Consider the following 19,175-nt stretch of genomic DNA (forward strand, 5'->3'; position numbering starts at 1 on the left):
GGATTACTCCCTGGCACATGACGTCAAAACAAGTACGTCAAACATTCAGGCCTCGATAGCTCTTAGCGTCATAATTCCTACCAACTCTCCCTCCTCGACTCGATATCTCGATCAACACCACGTTTCAAGCTTCCCCGCTCTTCGTACAGTGCGATCGCCACCACCATCATTGCCATCAATCCTGCCTGTTTCTTCCCCTCTTCTAATATTATTGTAATTTAGTTACACCAGCCTCTATACAAAACAATGATTGCAATCTACACCCAACTAACTGTTACCTCAACCTTCCTGCCTGTAATAACGCCCCGGGGCTGGCTTACGGAGGCGGTCGCGAGAAATGTCCCCGAGTCCGTCCGATAAACAACAGCGGGACACTCCGGTGCGGTCAAAAGTTTTCTCTCAAAAAAATTCAGTTGTGTAATTTAGAGGCTATTATACTCTACCTATCTATACCTACTGCGCATAATCCAGGTTTGCATACGTCGATGTTACACGGTGCCATTACGAACCAAAGAGAGACAACAGCCCCACTTCATGGTAACGGTTCAGGTCTTTGGACGTACTAATTCTGTGACTTGGAAGCTGGAATCATGATTTGCTGCGAGGGGTTGATGAGACTCTGGGGTAGTGTACTAAGTGACCCCGCACTGTTGTCGTTGATAGGTATGTACCGATGTAGCTTGGCTCCGCTCCATCCCATCTTTCGCGCTAATAATTAAGCGCTTCTGTTTATGAACGATCACTTTTCGCATCACAGCTCGGGGAGGCCATCTCGAAAGATTTACAGAGAGGGGGTGGTCATCGTAAGTTCTGTCTCGGAGGAAACACTCTCATCTTCGATGGTCAGCGAAAAAGTGATGCCTGATGGCCATTGCGATATTATTTTGTTCCGTCGCACTTCTGTGCACTGTGGATCAGACACACACACATACACACACACACCGCAGACACATCTGGGTCCTTTACGTGCGCCATCCACGTTAACGCGATGTATGAACTGCATGTTAAGTTTCTTCGACCACTCACGCATACAGCTACCCGACCTCCGGGTAAAATCAGGCACGGACCAAGCACGGTGTTCTGTCCTTGCATTGCAGCCTCTCGCCCTTGGGACACTCGGCTGCCGGGAAGAAGACCTGCTCTAGCTCGTTGAATGCATGTGTGTGAACGTTGAGAGAGGGAATTATTGACACTGCAGCCAGGGCCCATATCGTTGTGCATGTCTCGAGATATTTATGTATCCCCCTCTCAACAGATATCGTACAGTAGAGGATAATCAGCGATGATAGCAAAACTGAAACTGGTTCAGGCTATCCAAATTTCGAAATTACGATAAATAAATCGTGTTCTCGCTTGACGAAACGCTCTTATCAATGATGGATGAGTCTGAGATGTTAAAGATTCAGGGCCTTCAGGGCCTGCGAGATGATGATACCTGGGTTAGGGTTTTAGAGATAAGGCACAAGATGTGAAATTAGAGTTATCTCTTGGCCATCTGATATGATAATGCTTATCGGGAGCGCGAATAAAATTTTGAGCCTCAATCCTGCAACCCAGGCACCACACATCCGCAATAACTAATCCTGGCAAACCCATTTATTCGAAATCTAGTGGACCGCCGGATGAATCGATCGACTGCCCCTCCAGCTGCTTACATTTGCATATCTGGTTCCTGAATTGTCCATTCACCGTTCGATTCGGCCAGATGCTCCGTGCCAGCCACCGTATTACGATGGCATGCTATTACTAGATAGCAAGGTTACAAACATACGATAGGACGAAGATGTTTGCATTGCTTATATTGAGGAGATTATTGTTCTTGCGCCCGCCATCTCAACAACATCGCCGCATCACTCATTTTTGTTCGATGTAATTCGAGGCGGTTCCATAGTGCCGGTTTGCTTCAGTTCCTCCGGGGCGCCTGCTGTAGGATGAACAGCTGGTCAGGGATTCTCAGAGGAAACACCTCTTGAAAGGACCTTAGAGGAGACGAGTTTTGGGATGAGGGATAAACCGGGTATCAAACAGGAAGGAAACAAATTATGTGGATTGTAAAATGCTATGTTTGCAGTTGCGACGTGTTCGTTCGATGCAGTGGCTTTTTCCCAGTACGGCCCGGCGAAGGTTGCAGCTGCATAGAGTACCTACTGCTATCTTCCCAATAAAAACAGGGGTTATTGGCCCACCGCGTCAAGCTCAGTATGCGATGGTGCCGCCGCCTTAGAGTCACGGTATATCACTCGAATTTGTTTCAATTGAATCAAAGCTACCGAGATGCCCTGCATCCGACTTCCCCTGTTCCCAGATGCTAATTGTTAGTTTAAAGTTTCTACTGTAGCAGCAGCCTATTGGAAATATCAATATTTGTCGAACCGGGCTCGCCTCCCGATTCCTAATCAAAAACCAACCTGGCACATTATAAAAAATTAAAGATGATAAAAGATAAAAAAATTCATCGCTTTCTTTACTTCGGAGAAACTTTGTTTCCCTCGGGAAAAAAAAGTGAAAAAAACTGCAAAGACCACCACGTCAACTAGCATATTTTTTTCGGAACGCAGGTAATCAAAATTAATCCTCGACCTCAAGTCATGAGAATGGTCACGAGCCGGCCCTGCATGCACAGTGAGACGACATATTTAGAAACGAACTATGCACGAACAACGGACGTCGACTTTTAAATCTAGCTTATCTTCTTATCGAAGTTCGAAGCTTCAATCGAACTTCTAATCCCATGGACTCATATCAGATAGAACAAAACTCGCGGTTTCTCCTTCTTCTCGAAACAACCTCGCAGTCCGAACAACGTACATCGCCAACTCACCTGAGCAAAAACTTGTTTATTACGTCGTCTGGCCTTTCTCGTGCATTACCTCCGACGCAGAATCAACAGCTAGCTACAGATTTTTTTCTTCTACTGCGTCATTCACGGAGTATCTTTGTTTTCGTTTAATTAAGTTCTAACATTGCGCAGCCGTTTCGAGTTAGAAGTTTCTTCAGACCTAATGCACGTCTACTTTAGAGAGCTACCAAGAAAACCGTCTGAAAAACTACCGAAACTTCCTATCTTCGCACGCCGCGGAATCCTGAAAATCAGCATAGTCTACCAAATCTACCGAATCCTGCCAGACTTAAACCGCCCGGCTTTACTATCCTACAAGACACGCCCGAGGAACTCCATATATCGATATTAGCTTCACAAACACAACCGCATCCAACCAACCCGAACTACACTTGTGGTCTCGTCTCAGGTTTAGTAATGCCATCTGGCGAAATGCTTATCCTCTCTTTAGTCGCACAACTATAAGCTTTTCGCATGGATAATCCTTACCTTCACAATACCGGGAAGCCATTCACTTGGCGACTCAATGGCCGTGGTTCCCTAGCTTGAAGCTATGATTCCTAATGTGGAATTGGCACCATGAAGTATAGCATAGCCCTTCAAGGTTCCCTTGCGATGTGACTAGAGTCACACAAACCACTGATAAAACCTACTTATAGCTCGTAACCTAGAAAAAATTGGAGCTCAAATAACACAGTTTGGCCATACTTTTCAAAGGCCGAGTGTTAAATCCCCTCAGGATCTCCCAAAAACAACAGTCCCTCCTGGAAAAATAGCAACTTGAAGCGTTCTAACCCATTGAAAGAGACTTGAGGTATAGGCTGGCCCCTTATTCGCTAATGTGCAATAGAAGTGAGGTGCATAAAAGCGATTGTTTTACCCAATCAATAACTCTAGAAGCAGCGCATAAACGTTTCGGTGGGCAGAGAGGGGCAGAGAGGGCTAGACAGTAGATTAGGCCACATATACGGGCGTATTATTTCCCCCAATAAGAGCAGACGACACCAATCATATCTTATTTCCCCAGGCCTAGAATCACGAGTTTGCAATATCTTTCATTACAACCCAATTTTAAGGGTACACGCGACATTAACTCCCCTTGCTGAAAGCCATTATTACCGGCTTGCATCACCAACTCATAATACAGGGCGCCCCGCGGAAGTTAATATCTAGTGATAACTTTCTAGTGGCAGCGCTGAATTTAGAGGTTTTTATCACTGGATATCGCTACAGCAAATCAAAATTACAGCAACGGGCATGTTTCATTGACAGAATTCTCGATTGGACAGGAATGGGCACTGGGAGATTAGAGTTGAATACGTTCCAGGAATGTGGCGTGACCAATATAATACACAGCACCGGCCAGCCTTCTAGACGAAAGAACACAGATAGAAGGAATACTAAATGCTTCCATTATATAAACAAGGGCCCGTAGAAAAAAAAAACGTTGAAAAAAATTCCGGAGGTTACCGGATGAAAAATTGTGACACAACTGCATAAGCTTTTTTTTTTTTTCTTTCTGCTTTGAGAAGTCTCGAAAACCATTTGCCCAAAAAAAAGTTCAAGATGATCATCCCCCGCATTATATTTCAAAACGCACCTCACCCCCCACCCTCCCTTCCAGCCCCGTATATATAGCCTTACCCACCCAATAATGCACACCCTCATAATTCACATACACACTCCCCCCACACACACCGCATCCCACTTAAATCAATCAACCAACCACATTTGCAAAACCATGTCCCAATCCAGAACCGGCAAGGAGCGCAAAGCAGACATGACATCCACCACCACCACCACTACGGCCACCTGGACCTGCTGCGAATGTAACACCGGAAACATTATAATACCGGGTGAAACGTACCCAACGTGTAAAAACATGGTTGTGGTGCTCAAGATCAAAGGTAGGCCGGTAGCTACTGATGTGTGCGGACATGGCCGCTGTGGATGCTGTCGGTGGGAGTTGAAGATGTTTGACTCGGCGAGACATGAAGCTACAGCAGGATAGTTAGTTAGGTGGGTTGGGTAGGTAGGTAGAGTACAGGGTCTGGTAGAATTATTGCGAAAGTCAGAACTAAAAGAGTGGGCTTCTTGGTTCGTGCTCACTGCAGAAATTCCTTTAAGGGCCAATAGGACTATCGGGTCACGGAAAACCCACTTTCGCAATACTCCCTAATTGGAGAGATGTGGACCGGCTTGGGATACTTGTGATGCTGGTGCATTAATTGGTACTTACTGATGAGCTCGGGTTAGCTAGGTGGTAGCTACATGTACTCTACTACCTGTCTGGCCCGACCACTAGAAGTGCCGCGATACGGTCTAGACTGCCACAGTAACCGGCCACCCGTTAATTATGGAAATGACAAGACACGCATACATAAGGCCGGCTAGCTAGGTATGTCGATCCTTGGATATTCCAGATCCACGACACCTTTTGTGTAGTTTGGGCCGTTATATAGGTATGCGCCGCATGCATAGCTTAGTAGATGATTAAGATAGAGAAAGAGAAAGAGATTTGATTAGTAGCAGTTTAGAGTAATAGGGTCATTGACCTTGAGGTGGTTGGCTGATTATCTATAATGGTCAGTTATAACTTATAAGAATTAAGCTGCGCGCGGGTTGGAGAAATTTGATACGATATCGTGACCTGGGAGAAACTCTTGTAAACCCTAACCCAGATATACAGGCACATATTGCATATTGCTAATTCCCAATCCTCCGTGCAGTGAGATCTGGCCATTTTCAGGGCGTAAGTCAAACCTTCCAGGTTCCAATCATCCATAGACACCACCTCTCTATGAAAGCACCATCTCTCTATTAAAAACCCCCCAGACTCCCTTAATTGACGCCCAGCTTAGCTTCGATCTCTCAGCCGACCAATTGCAATACTTGTCCCCCAACGAGGAATGTATTCCCGTGGAAGGGAAAGGAAAAACGTCTCTGTGATCAACCAACCAACGACCAACCAATATTCACCCCATGGCCAGCGAGAGAGCTAGAGGCGTTCCAGTAGAAGGAAAGACATCTCCGCAACTCCCAGCCAACCATCCTAAACCCCCAAAACGCTATCCATAATGATTGGTGGTACCTACCAGCAAGATCTCAACCAACGTACCGTCGTTCACGGGGTATTGACGGGCACTGGGTGTTGACGGACGAGTCAAAAGACAGATAGCAAAGCCTATTTTTTGCCTTCAATTATTGGTCAAAAGGCCCCATCCGTCAACACTTAGTGTCCGTCAATACCCCGTGTCGAACGACGGTGATCTGGACCCTCGTACGTACTGCACATATGCATGCCCAGCTTCCTCGTATCAATTCCACTTGATCCAATGAACAACTCGTGAAGTTCTCTCTACTTGTAGTAGACTGGCCGGAAATAGCATTCTAGATCCACCCCGCGGGCCCAGCTCTAGCTCTGCCCCCCCCCCCCCCCCCACTTTACCTCCAACCAGTACACAGTGGACAGATATTGCAATTGCAAGCCCTGCCACTATGCAACTTCTCACCCAAACATCTGAAAGCACGTGCATCACGACCACTTAATTATAAGTTAACTTTAACTACCTGGCTCGATCCTGCCTGCACAAATACATCACCGCCATAACCAAGTCTCCGTATATACCTAACGACCACTAAATGTTTCGCTGCACTGCACTTAGAAGCGGGGAGACATAGCGTGCTAAATCCCCGGGATTGGTTTCCTCCCCAGGAACCACAGTGACCAGATATATATAACTGCACAGAGCTAGAGGCGCTAGAAGGATGTTTCAATCTGTGCAAATATAAGCCTAGTGCAGTGGCCAGTAAGTCTAGAAAGGTTCCGCCTAAGGCCATGGTATGAATTATGAACCCATAGCACGCCCCCGAACAGCCCAACTCTCCATATCCATGACCCACTAGTCGATAGCTGCGCTACCCCAGCTGTGTATGTAGATCTTACAATACGGCCTGAGATACTGTGCTTTGTAGTTTTCAGGTTTAGGGGGGATGTTCCATAATCCCCCTCCGGCTACCTTGACCATGAGTGAGGTGGATCATGAGGTATCACTCGTAGTATAGACAGGCTCGATGTGACATCTATTCCGGTTTAGTAAGAGATTGGTTTTATCGATGTTTTTTCTCTTGTGTTTTACTAGGTTTGGATCATATGGTGCTTTGTGGGCATAAGTGTTAGAGTGGGGTTTGGGTGGTTGTTGTAATAGCATGTAGCATCAGAACTGTTTCTTAAGAGAGGTGGCATTGATTATCGGGTTAAGGGAATAGGGCAGATGATTGGGTTATAACATTAGTTGTAGATCCGAACCAGATAAAAGGGTGGAATAGAGGCCGTTTGGTCAATATATTGGTAGCACACTCAAAGATCTACCAAACTAGCCAATCACAGGCAAGTACTCACGAGGACGATCAGATATACAGCGAGAAAGAGGTATCATTATATATAAGATATCTATATGAGATATCAACAGCAAGCTTTACATTTTTGAATTTCCTAACCCCAGCGAGAGAAAAAAGAAAGTAAAAAGAAAAATCAGAAAATCAGAAAAAGAAAAAAGTCAACCGAGTGATATCTCGTGTCTTGGTGCCTTGTTTTCCCAAACTCCTCAAACCCACAACTACCACCATAAAGAAAAACTACGATTAGTTGTCCAAGTTAAGCTTCGCAATAGCCCTCGCCATCTTAGCCCTAAGTTTCTGATCCTCCAGCTCCTCGGCGTCCGCCATGTCCTTGACGAATCTCGCGATGCGTTCCTGGCGCATGACGTTCACCATGGCAATAGTCTCAAGACGTTCTGCTTCGAGCTTCATTCTACGGGCTCTAAGGATCGAATCCTTGACTTCAATACCCCCACACGAAATGTCGAGGTTTTCGTCACCACAGGGTGGTAGGAGATTGGCGCGGAAGAGCGCGGTGTCGTGGTCACCGAACTTGAGCATATCCTTGAGGTACTGGGCCCTAAGGGTATAGATAAGGCCGCTGGCAATGCGCTCAGCGGGGCAGGCAGATTTTGGCGCGTGGAAGCGCTTCCCGCAAAGGGTGCAGGTGGCTCTGCGACAATGATGGCAGGAGGCAATCGTGAGATTTATGGCGGTTGGGGGGATGTAGGCGCGGCAAGAAGAGGTTGCGCAGAAGATATTTGTTGGAGGAGGGGGTAAGGGCAGCGGTTGCCTCTGAAGAAGGTATGGGGGCCGGGGCCCAAGGTGGTTCCAGATAGGTTTGACATTGTTGCGGTTTGTTAAAGTGGGTTCAATTTATAGGCGTTGAGATCTGTTGATGAGGAGAATGGGTCGAAGACTGTAGAAGATGAGTCGAAAGCCGAAAGAGATGAATTGGGGTTTTCTTGAACTTACTCGAGGCTTGAGAGAGACGAATCGAATTGAAGCTTTCTTAAAGAGCCGAACTGCTCTCAAAGATGATGAACTTGGCCGGAATGCTTCGATGAGGATGATGATGATGGAGGAATACAAGAACAGGAACTATATGAGAAGTATTTATACTAATCGTCCAATATGGTGACGTTTCCTTTAATTTTCGCCGCCCAACTTTCGCCGACTGTACTCTGCCAAGGGTCTTGGTATTGTGGTTCTGTGTTCTGCGTTGAGGGCGTATAGACACGATACCGTCTATGTGTTGGGACGAGAGGTAGCAGGCGGTGGGTTGAATTGGTACTGTACGTTGGTGGTATCGTGGGATGATGGTAGATTCAACTAAATGTAAGAATCTACGAAAAGCATATAATATATGCCTAGAATATATATATAACATCTTCTCTCATATTCCAGTTCTTAGATTTCTCTTATAGGAGTGACACTTTGATTTTTTTATATATGAAGACCCAGTATGCATCGTACCACGAGCAGCGCTGTAGACATACTCGGGAATCTCAGTCCCGTACCCTCATGTAACGGTGTTCAGAAGAAGGTCAGGACACCTCATCTAGATAACTAGCCGTTGGGACTTGAAATACTACAGAATCTATCAAAACAATCAGAAAACGTAACAAAATCACCCATCAAAGCTCTTGCAAAAACAACCAGTATAGGCCAATGATCGAAAATACAACAATATTTCACCTGCCAAGCATTGGCCCTACTAATACGGTTATGCGATCGACAGGAGCTCTGATAGGCTGGGTTTCTCCTTGAGTACGGACATGTAGCTGACTACATGTATATTGAACACGTCCAATTCAAATCCAGCCGATCGAAGGGGGGTGACTGAGCAGGCCAGATTCCAAAGCTGAGACCGTGCACGTGCGCATTTTGTAACTCAACGACGCCATGACTAGGCCAGCCAGCGTACGGTGATACACCTGTCCTGTCATATCATCTGTGGATCGTCCTTAGGCTTCCCTCTCCTGGCTGTGGCTCAGGGGGGTCTAGGGGTCTCGATTGTTAATCAGGTTACAATACGGAGGGATACATACACCGTGGCTGGGGGAAGTATGTATAATATAGGGTTGAAGGTTAAAAAGACAGTTTAATTGTCACGTTATAGGATTGACTTTCTCAGTCGGGTGTTTACGGGTCTCAGACAGATGCATATGGTGAGCTAGAGACAAACTAGAGTATGTGGGTTGAGTACTCTACGGGTAGAGTACAGGTACAGACAGGTACAGGTACCAGAGACATAGCAGACCCTGGGTATTGCCGGCGTTACATGTTATGCAATGACATCTCAAGGCCTACGGATTGGTGCCGCATAAACTGCTATGGATCGGTACGTACCTTTACCGTCGTCGGCTTGTATACATGCACTCTACCTACCTCATGTAGTTATACCTACTCTATATCAGCAAGTACAGCGGTATATCACCCATCACCATTCAGCCCTCCAGGTCATATTCCGGTGGCATTGTACAGAACCGTTCAATCATTACGGCAACGGCAACACTTGCAGTCGTAGCCCCCGAGACGTACCTACGTGGTGCAGCGCAGGTACAGGTCTGTCGCCAGAGTGCCACCCGCACTTGCAGCCGGCAAAGTGCAATTACATGTATGTATGTATTGCTACAGGCAGTATCCGATTGGCTGGCAGATACCCCTTCTTTCTTTCTCTCTCTCTCTCTCTATCACAGCTCCGTGTTGTCTGTCGCTCCCCGTCCGTTGCAGTTGCGGTTGCTTCGGCCAACACAACACAGTTGTCAGGAAAGGACGGGGGTTGCCGTGCGAGCGATGGATTTAGAGTTATCTCTGCTCTTGGCAGATCTGATAAGCGGAGAGAGCGGGAGAGAGAAAGAGAGAGAGAACGGATGGCTGTGCGATCTCTCGTCACACAGCGCGGGGTGGACGACAGGGAAAAGAAAAGAAGAAAAAAATAACCCCACCATAGCACATAAAAAAAAAAGTGTGAATCAGAAACACCACCACAAACAACCATCCACTGCTCCACTCCTCTCTACAGCACCGACAGAACCAGCCAGAAATCGCAATGGAGAAGGACTCACGCACCGTTGGAATCCTCGGCGGCGGTCAGGTGTGTAGCTTCTACCCTCCAGTCCATTCCAGTAGTACTAGCTCTCATATAGATATACAATACTAATGGCGGAATTGAACCACACATAGCTCGGCCGCATGCTCGTCGAGGCCGCCCACAGACTCAACATCAAGACCGTAATCCTCGACGCCCCCAACTCCCCCGCAAAGCAGATCAACGCCCTGCACCCGCACGTCGACGGCTCCTTCTCCGAGCCCGCTGCAATCCGCAAACTCGCCGCCGAGTGCGACATCCTCACCGTCGAGATCGAGCACGTCGACACCCAGATCCTTCAGGAGCTCGAGGAGGCTGGCACCGTCGAGGTATCTCTATGTTCTCTACAAAACTACTACACAGCTATATATCTATATAATATATACTCACAATGCCTCACCCACGGCACAATGACAGGTCCAACCATCATGGAAGACGATCCGCGTGATCCAAGATAAATACCTTCAAAAAGAGCACCTCACGCAGCACGGCGTCTCCACCGCGCCCTCCGTCCCGCTCACCGAGCGCACCCCCGCCGGTCTCGAATACATCGGGCAGCAGTTCTCCTACCCATTCATGCTCAAAGCGCGCACACTCGCCTACGACGGCCGGGGGAACCATGTCGTTGCGTCCGCAGAGGCAGTGCCAGCGGCGCTGGAAGCGCTAACATCGGGCGCGCTGTATGCGGAGAAGTGGGTCCCGTTTGTGAAGGAGCTTGCCGTGATGGTAGTGCGCAAGAAGGACGGCAGCGTGGTGAGCTACCCGACGGTGGAGACGGTGCATGAGGAGAACATCTGCAAGCTGGTGTATGCGCCGGCGAGGGTCGGGCAGAAGGTACAGGATGCGGCGAGGAGGCTGGCAGAGAAGGCGGTTGGGTGCCTGTGGGGTGCGGGGGTGTTTGGTGTTGAGATGTTCTTGCTTCCGGATGGTATTTGGGTCCCCCGGGAGCCACAGCCACTCACTATACAGCTAGAATTGCATGGCTAACTGACCACCTCCCACCAGGCAGCCTAATGATCAATGAGATCGCCCCGCGCCCGCACAACTCGGGCCACTACACGATCGAAGCCTGCCCGACCTCGCAATACGAGGCGCACATCCGCGCCATCACCGACCTCCCGCTACCCGCACACTCCACCGGGCTCTCCACGCCATCCACAAACGCCATCATGCTCAACCTCCTCGGCCCACGCTACCTCACCGTTGCGCACGCCGCACTCTCCACAAAGGGCGCCACCGTCCACCTCTACGGCAAAGGCGCCGCCAAGCCCGCCCGCAAGATGGGCCACATCACCCTCCTCGCCGGCAGCATGGCCGAAGCCGTCTACCAGATCCAGCCGCTCATCGACCTTGCCGACGGCGTCACCCCCACCGCCACCCCCGCAGCCGCCCCTACCACAAAGGCAGAGCCGAACCCAGTGGTGGCAATCATCATGGGCTCCGACTCGGACCTGCCCGTGATGAAGGCCGGCGCCGAGATCCTGAAGCGCTTCAATGTCCCGTTCATGGTGTCGATTGTGTCGGCGCACCGCACGCCCGACCGCATGGTCACGTTTGCGAAGGAGGCGCGCGCAAAGGGCATCAAGGTTGTGATTGCGGGCGCGGGCGGGGCCGCGCATCTGCCCGGGATGGTGGCGGCGATGTTGACGCTGCCTGTGGTGGGTGTGCCCGTGAGGGGGAGCACGCTGGATGGTGTGGATAGCTTGCATAGTATTGTGCAGATGCCGGTATGTCTCTTTTCCCCTTTCTCGGAAAATTGAATGGTGCTGATATATGATGATTTATGTGATAGCGCGGTGTCCCCGTCGCGACGGTCGCAATCAACAACTCCACCAACGCCGCGTTGCTGGCGCTGCGGATCCTGTCTGTGGAGGACAGTGAGCTGGGGCGGGGCGTGAGGGCCGCGCTAGAGAAGTATGTGGACGATATGGAGAACGAGGTGATGGCCAAGGTGGAGAGGCTGGAGGGCGGCGGGTGGGAGGAGTATGTGGTGAAGAAGTAGGCGGACGGACTCTGGGAATGGGTAGATGGATAGAAGGGTGGATAGCTAGCTATAGCTGCAATTGATATATGGGATTTCAATTGACTGCGAGTGGGTGAGTGGGTGAGTGAGATGCTATGAACGAGATGTGAGTGAGAAGCCATGAACCCATCTACTCTACACTACATGATGTAGTTACACCCGCCACACCGAGCGGCGAGTGAATGATAACCCTACCAAGCTTTCCCCCTCCCCCCTCCTCTCCCTCGCGATCCAATCCAATTCAATACAATTCGATGCAATCCCCCCCCCCCCCCCCTCCGTCCACCCGGGTCCACAAACACGTTTAACCGCCCCCAGGCCCCCTCGCTCTCCCGTTCCGTTCGTTCGCCAATTCAATTACCTACCTATATGTTTAAATCACGGACCGCGCGATTGGAGGAGGGAGGGGGTGCAATGTTTCAGAGCAACCAGGGAGCAGGGAGGGTGCCACTATATCTTAAACGCCGCAGTTCAGCTGCTAGTCAAGTCAAGTCAACCGTTGGTAGATAGATACAATTTCTTTCTTTATTCCTCTCTCCGCTCTCCGGCTGTTGCTGTTGCGTTGGTTGGTCAAGATGGTTGGTCAAGAGGGAATTTGCCGTGGTATGGTATGTATCATTACCAGGTATGTAGATAATATACGGACTATGTATGTATGTATGTATGTATGTATGTAGGGATCGTGCAAGGTCGAGTGAACCGGGGATTTTTTTTAGATTTGAGCCTTGGTTGTGCAGAGGGTGCACGGTAGAGTAGAGTGTGCCTTCCATGGAGGCACGGTACTGGTTCTGTGTATTGTATGTAGGTGTTTGTTCTAGGTATGTACCGGTGTTTGTTCTACTAGATCCTAGATCCACGCTCAATCCAGGCACGATATCTCTCATCCCATGGCTAGTTATCCCTCACACCGCCATATCCGGGTGTAGGGATCGATAAGTAGGTAGGCACATGTATCGATATTCCACTCTATCTACCAAATCTAGGGATTTTTTTTTATCTAATGTAGGGGCCACGCTGCATACATCCATATACGTATACGAGAAGAGGAAAAATTATTTCTCCGCGCCGCATTTCACCGCGATCGAGGGGAACGAAAACGAGAGAGAGGGGTGGTGGTGGTGGTGGTGGTGTGTTTGTTTATTCTCCGGCGCGCGCTCTTTTTTATTATGTGTTTTTTTTCTTTCGGTTGTTTTTGTTTCATGCCTAGGACTGTAGGCAGGGAGGGAGATTTGATATTGGTATGATACGATACGATGATGTTTAGGTTAGGTGCTATGAGTACATGGAGGTATTGGAATGGCCCATGGGTATGGACTATGGAGTGAGATGGGTGCACATGTGCTGTAGGGCTGAGATATGGGGTCTGGGGATTGGGATTGGGGATTTGAGATTTGAGATTGGGGTTGAGATTGAGGGTTGAGATTTGGCTTACAATACGAGTCGTAATACTAATACCAGTACATAGCTTCTCGAAATTATGACTGAGAGCTGCACTTTACGAGCTCGGTGTTCATATAACCCTTCTTCTCTCCCTATATGACCCATATGATTTCACGATCAAAGTTTGTGGTTGGGGCTCACGTAAGGTTAAGGGATCGAAGGGGGGATGTTGTTCTAGTATGTAGAGTGGACGAGGCTACTCATCTCGTTCACTTTATTTAAATTCCTTCTGGCATGCTGCCCAACCCGGTAACGCCAATAAACCCGTCGGCTGCCCAATGGGAAAAGCAAAAGAGCAATGCATCTCGCACCCTTCCTGTCGCTTGCATCAAATCACATCGCGAGCGAGCGAGCAGCAGAAAGCAGAGACGGGTAAGTGTAACCGGGAAAGAGAGCAAAGAAAAGAAAGAAAGAAAGAAAGAAAGCCCCCCCCTCGTACATAACCGTAACACAAAATAACGGTCATCATGAAGTTAGAGGAGATGAGAAAATTAACATCATCATCATAAACGGTCGTCATTTGCGCTCATTACCCTGAGCTGCAGAGTGGAGTGGAGAAAGAAAGAAAAATCCAAGTTTTGTTTTTTATGCTTTCTTTGAGCGCGCAATAAACAAGGCCAGTGGAAACCGTTACCTGTTTGCGAAGACCTGGAGGCGGGTGTCAGGTGCCTGGCGGCGGCGGGGGTGAAGGAGGGGATATGGATCATGGATGAATGGGGAAAGGGCTGGCTTGGAAAAGCAGGCAGGGGCGCAAGGACCACGAACGGGAAATTGGACCATCATTGGTGTGTGACTTTTTTTCTTTCTTGTCTTTGGTTGTCTTGTCTTTGAGTCCTGAGTCCCAAGCTCCCCAGCTGGATCACAGGAAAAAAGGTTTATGGAGAGGGTGACTGTTTTAGTTTGTAAATTAAATAATTTGGAATTTGGAATAAACTAGTTTGTTAGTTTGTGTGTAGTGGAGGCAGTGCTGCTGGTTTTGTGGGGTTTCGGAGAGAAGAGGTACGTATCTAACTACTTTGCTAGTCGGTATGGAGAGAGAGGTATGGAGGTGGTGGCTGTTCCAGTTGCTGGCAGAATCCAATCCGCATCATCTCATCACATCGTCGTCTTGTTTTTCAAAGTACCTATCCTCGTGATGCATTTATTCGGGGCTGATGCAGACAGAGGAAGGTAGGAGGCGGGTTTACGCAACATCCCGGGGGTGAGGGGATTGAGGGGTTGATGTGATGGGGGTGGTGGTGGTAAACTGGTGGCCATAGTGGTGGTGGTGGTGGTGGATCGTAGATATGGGGTGGACGGATGGATGGCCTCCCTCTTGCTTCTTCCTCTCGCCTCTCGCCTCGTGAGAAAAAAGCAGAAGAAAGGGCAATAGTAAGTCGGTAAGTAAGTCAATAAGTCAGTCAGTAAGTCAGTCGTCTCCTTCATGCGCGGGAGTTTTTCTTTGGTAACGTCGTCGAGTGAGGACCCGCGCATGCAGAGTGTAGGTACGGTACTCTACTCTAACTGCTCATGTATGTAGGTTTACCTACATGTTACTAGTTTGAGTAGTAGCAAGAGTCGTCCCCTGCAGCCCACACGCGACCGATCAACTGCTAGGACCAGGCCAATATGAACTCTTGGGGTCCCTTCTGGTCCTCTTCGATTCTACTTAACCCCCGGGGCAGCCCACACCCACATTAACCCCCGGGCCTACAATTCCAACCATACTAACTCCCCCCCTACATACATCATACATATAGACACTGAGGTCCCTGCCCTACGCAGAGTACGGTCCTCCCCTTCCTCAATCCCCATTCATCCTCCTTCATATAAGCTACCAACGGTACCCTCGTTTCGTTACCGCTGGTTCTGTCTTTTTTGTATCATTTTACTTTCTTTCTTCTTGTTCCCTTTGCATCATCATTCACTCGCTCGCTCGCTCACTCACTCACCCGTACTCACTCGTACTCACTCGTACTCACTCGCTATAACATACAATACAATACTTAAAGTACATTTCCATACAATACATTTCATTGCGGACATTACCACGAACCCTTACCTAAATCATTCTATTACGACTCCCTTCTCCCCCTCCATAGTATACATTATACATCTCCTCTACCTCCGAATAACCTCACCCTCCTTACCCCAACAAGCATCAAGGTCCAATTCACAAAATAGCCACCATGACCATGATAGAGACTGAGACACGCCAACCGGTGGCAGCACCTCCCTCCCGCTACCGCACCATCCGCAGGAAGCTAGCCAACACCCCCACAGCAGCCACTATTGAAGCTCCGGCAGCTCCAATTGCCCAATCGTCTTCCTCGAAATATGAGAGCAACCACAACCACCATAACAGCAGCAGCCATCCCTCAAATGCTACCTCACAGCCAATGACTCGGCAGCCGTCAAAGTTCAGACAGATCCTCCGTCTCAACACCAAGGAGGTCTCGCCGCCCCCTGCACCGATCCCACAGTCCGCTCCCGCTGCGCTGCCCCGTCCGAATAAGCTCACAAAGAGCCATTCGCAGTCTCCGCCAAAGAAGGTTTACACAAAGAGGGACGAGATCATTGACCAGACTCTGGAGAAGTTGATGGGGTCTTCGGCGACAGAGAAGTACTCGCCTTACAACGAATTGGTGAGCCAACAATTACCCTCCCACCCCCTCCCCTCGATTTCCCCGGATTCGAGGACGTGCATTATTCTACAAATCGATTTCTGATATGTGGAGCTCTTTGTTTAAGCTGTAGAATGTGTGCTTTTTTTTTTGTGAGTGGTATTTTGTGCTGACCTTTGCCTTCTTTGTGCTAGAATTACGATTTTAAGGTTCCTTGTCACCTCGACACAGGAGTTGTGGAGCAGATGGGCACATGCAACACCACAGATGCAGACATGTTCCTGAAGCGGGCGAGACCTCGCAAAGAACGCATCCTGCTTGAATCATGGCCAACACTGGGGCTTCAGCGACAAGTCCGTCATTTCGAGCTGATTAGTGATGTTGTTGCCACCTGGGATCCGGAAAACACCCGTTGTCACCTGAGGGTCGAGAAGTGGGCTTGGGGACAAACAAATCTCAATGTCAAAGAGTTTCCCAAGGAGGAGCCAGCCAGTGGGGTTGCGCAGTTCCACTACTACAACAACGCGGAAAAGAAGTGGTCCCGGCGGTGGATCAGACTCGGAAACGGGTCGGTTCGGATCGCCAAAAAGGACAGGCCGACGGAGAAGGATTTCACACAAACAATTGCACTGGAGTCGTTTGACGCGTACACGTTTTCGGACCCGCACCACCCCAGCGAGCGCTTGAGGTGCCCGACAAAGTACTGCTTCGCGCTCAAGTCTCAACATCAGCTAAGCTTGTTTGGCGAGGGTGCTGTTTACTGTCACTACTTTGCTGCAGAGAACGAAGCACAGATGGCGGAGTGGTTTAGTTTGATTAGGGACTTCAAGAGCCGCTTGATCGCGGAGAAAAGGGATCTCGCATGGTGGACCGCCGTCGAATCCGATTCAGATGCTCGGTCCTCTAGTGCAAAGACGGCATCCCCTGCCGGGTCCCCTGGCCGTGGACGTCATCGACAGAAACCCCTGATCTCACCGGAGGAACTGGCACAACCGCCTGCTGCGACGGGGATGCAAAGGGGGAAGAGTGTACGTCATGATAAATCAATTACAAGGTCGAACACTAGGAGGCATAGAAGCCCTTCGGCAAGATCGCCAAAGGCGCCAGAAACCCACTCGGATGACGGGGGGGTGTTTTCTCCGGGGGGTTTGCTGGGTTCAGACTATGAAGACAAGAGGCGCATTGCACAGATGGCTTTCAAGGAAGAGCGATCGCAACCGCATAATGAATTTACTCTAAATGCGCAGGCACAAGCGCCACCACCTCCAGGTCACCATCAGCCCTTGGTAAATACATCATCCTCATCATCGAAGCCCCTACAGAGAGCAGGGACTGTGGTTTCTAGGCCATCAACTGCGCACAAGCAGGCGGGTACCCTTCTCAATTTCCACCAAGAAGAGCCAGTTCCAGCGCTCCCTCACCACAGCCGGCGAGGAAGAGGCCACACTGTGTCGGGACAGGACTCAAAGTCGAAAGGCGGGCTGATTTCGCTCGTCAAGTCCGACTTACCACCAATTCCAACCTACCAGATGAGCAGCCATACCAAGAGGCCCAACACAGGGAAGGGAAGGAATCATCGTGGGGAAAGTGATGATGAGCAAACAGCATTTACTGGTACAGGGTTATTGTCACATGGTTATCACAGCGCTGGAGCCACAACGATGGGTCATGGGGTTGCAAACGGGCGGGATGCCATTGGAAAGAATGGGGAGATTACACCACTGCTGGGTGCTGGTCAGAAAAGCATGTTTGCTCCCGGGAGTCTGCTGGAAAAGAGAGAAAGAGAGTTGGGTCCTGCGAGACCAATTATCGACAGAGATACGCACTCGTCGGATGATGAATAATGAGTGCGCGCTGGAAATGTTCTGTTGTCATTGATTGACTCTTAACTGACGTGATTAACGATCAACGGGTTTGCAAAAGTTTGTAAACGTTTAATGAATGTCGATTGTTCTGACGCACAAAAGTTCGGGGGTCTTTAGCAATCAGCTACCATTTTTTTTTGTTCACAATTTTTTTTATTGTTTACTGGCTTTTCTTTTTCATAGCGCATTACTTGCTTTTTGTTTCCCCTTTTTGTTTGCTTTTCTTGTATCATTATTATCTGCTACTTTAGTTCTGTATTCCGCACAGTGCTTGGTACACTAGGTTCGGTTGCATTTGATACCATGGCTGTACTACTTACCTCAGGGGTCGTTTTTCCTTTTTTTCCTCTTTCTTTTTTCATTATTATTAAGGTTATGACTGGGGTACCTGGTCGTCACCCTATTTCTTGCAGTTTTTTTTTATTTTTATCATTCGTCCGTTTTTCTTCTGGGCCTTTGGCATGTATTATTATTTATTATCTCTTTATCGTCTGGGTTTCTGATATTGGGAGGCGGGGTTTTATTCGAGACCTGTCGTGAGATGGGAGGGGGGGTGCGGGGGGCCAGCCGGAGAAATAGATTATAGTAGAGGAGTGTGTTCTACCCAAGAGTACACTTGTACCTAGCTTGAGCGTTCTTAGTAATGATAATTATTGCATTTAAATGTTGCGGGTACCTGTGCTACAGTGTCATGACACGATGGGGGGCGTGTATTGTTTCTTGTGCTGGTGGGCTGGTAGCCACTGGAGCGGTCTTGGCAGATTGATAAAATGGGTGATATCACGATCTATGATGTTTTTAGCCCTGCATCTGGGCATTGGCTTTCAGCGCGCGCGAGTATTAATGGATAGAGTCACCAAACATGCCACTGTTTGCTAGATTATGGGATATTTAGTTTTACAGCCTTGCGATATATACCTCGCCAGCCAAA

The 19,175-nt window shown here is 48.9% G+C and overlaps 4 protein-coding genes across 4 annotated transcripts; 3 read left to right on the forward strand and 1 right to left on the reverse strand.

Moving 5' to 3' along the window:
• Positions 1-590: 590 nt before the first annotated feature.
• LAJ45_09145 (uncharacterized protein) lies at positions 591-1,145 on the forward strand (the record flags this gene model as incomplete). Its single annotated transcript, XM_046118690.1, has 2 exons — positions 591-663; positions 721-1,145. 2 exons carry the CDS (start codon positions 591-593, stop codon positions 1,143-1,145), a joined length of 498 nt encoding a protein of 165 aa, XP_045968075.1.
• Positions 1,146-7,483: 6,338 nt separating this feature from the next.
• Positions 7,484-7,780, reverse strand: LAJ45_09146 (uncharacterized protein; the record flags this gene model as incomplete). Its single annotated transcript, XM_046118691.1, has 1 exon — positions 7,484-7,780. One exon carries the CDS (start codon positions 7,778-7,780, stop codon positions 7,484-7,486), a length of 297 nt encoding a protein of 98 aa, XP_045968076.1.
• Positions 7,781-10,274: 2,494 nt separating this feature from the next.
• On the forward strand, positions 10,275-12,315 carry LAJ45_09147 (uncharacterized protein; the record flags this gene model as incomplete). The annotated part of the gene is made up of 5 exons (XM_046118692.1): positions 10,275-10,319; positions 10,409-10,642; positions 10,731-11,241; positions 11,319-12,040; positions 12,106-12,315. 5 exons carry the CDS (start codon positions 10,275-10,277, stop codon positions 12,313-12,315), a joined length of 1,722 nt encoding a protein of 573 aa, XP_045968077.1.
• Positions 12,316-15,944: 3,629 nt separating this feature from the next.
• On the forward strand, positions 15,945-18,223 carry LAJ45_09148 (uncharacterized protein; the record flags this gene model as incomplete). The annotated part of the gene is made up of 2 exons (XM_046118693.1): positions 15,945-16,400; positions 16,574-18,223. 2 exons carry the CDS (start codon positions 15,945-15,947, stop codon positions 18,221-18,223), a joined length of 2,106 nt encoding a protein of 701 aa, XP_045968078.1.
• Positions 18,224-19,175: the final 952 nt, after the last annotated feature.

Source organism: Morchella importuna, assembly GCF_003444635.1.
Source record: "Morchella importuna strain M04M26 chromosome Unknown Morimp01GS034, whole genome shotgun sequence".
Lineage (NCBI taxonomy): Eukaryota > Fungi > Ascomycota > Pezizomycetes > Pezizales > Morchellaceae > Morchella > Morchella importuna.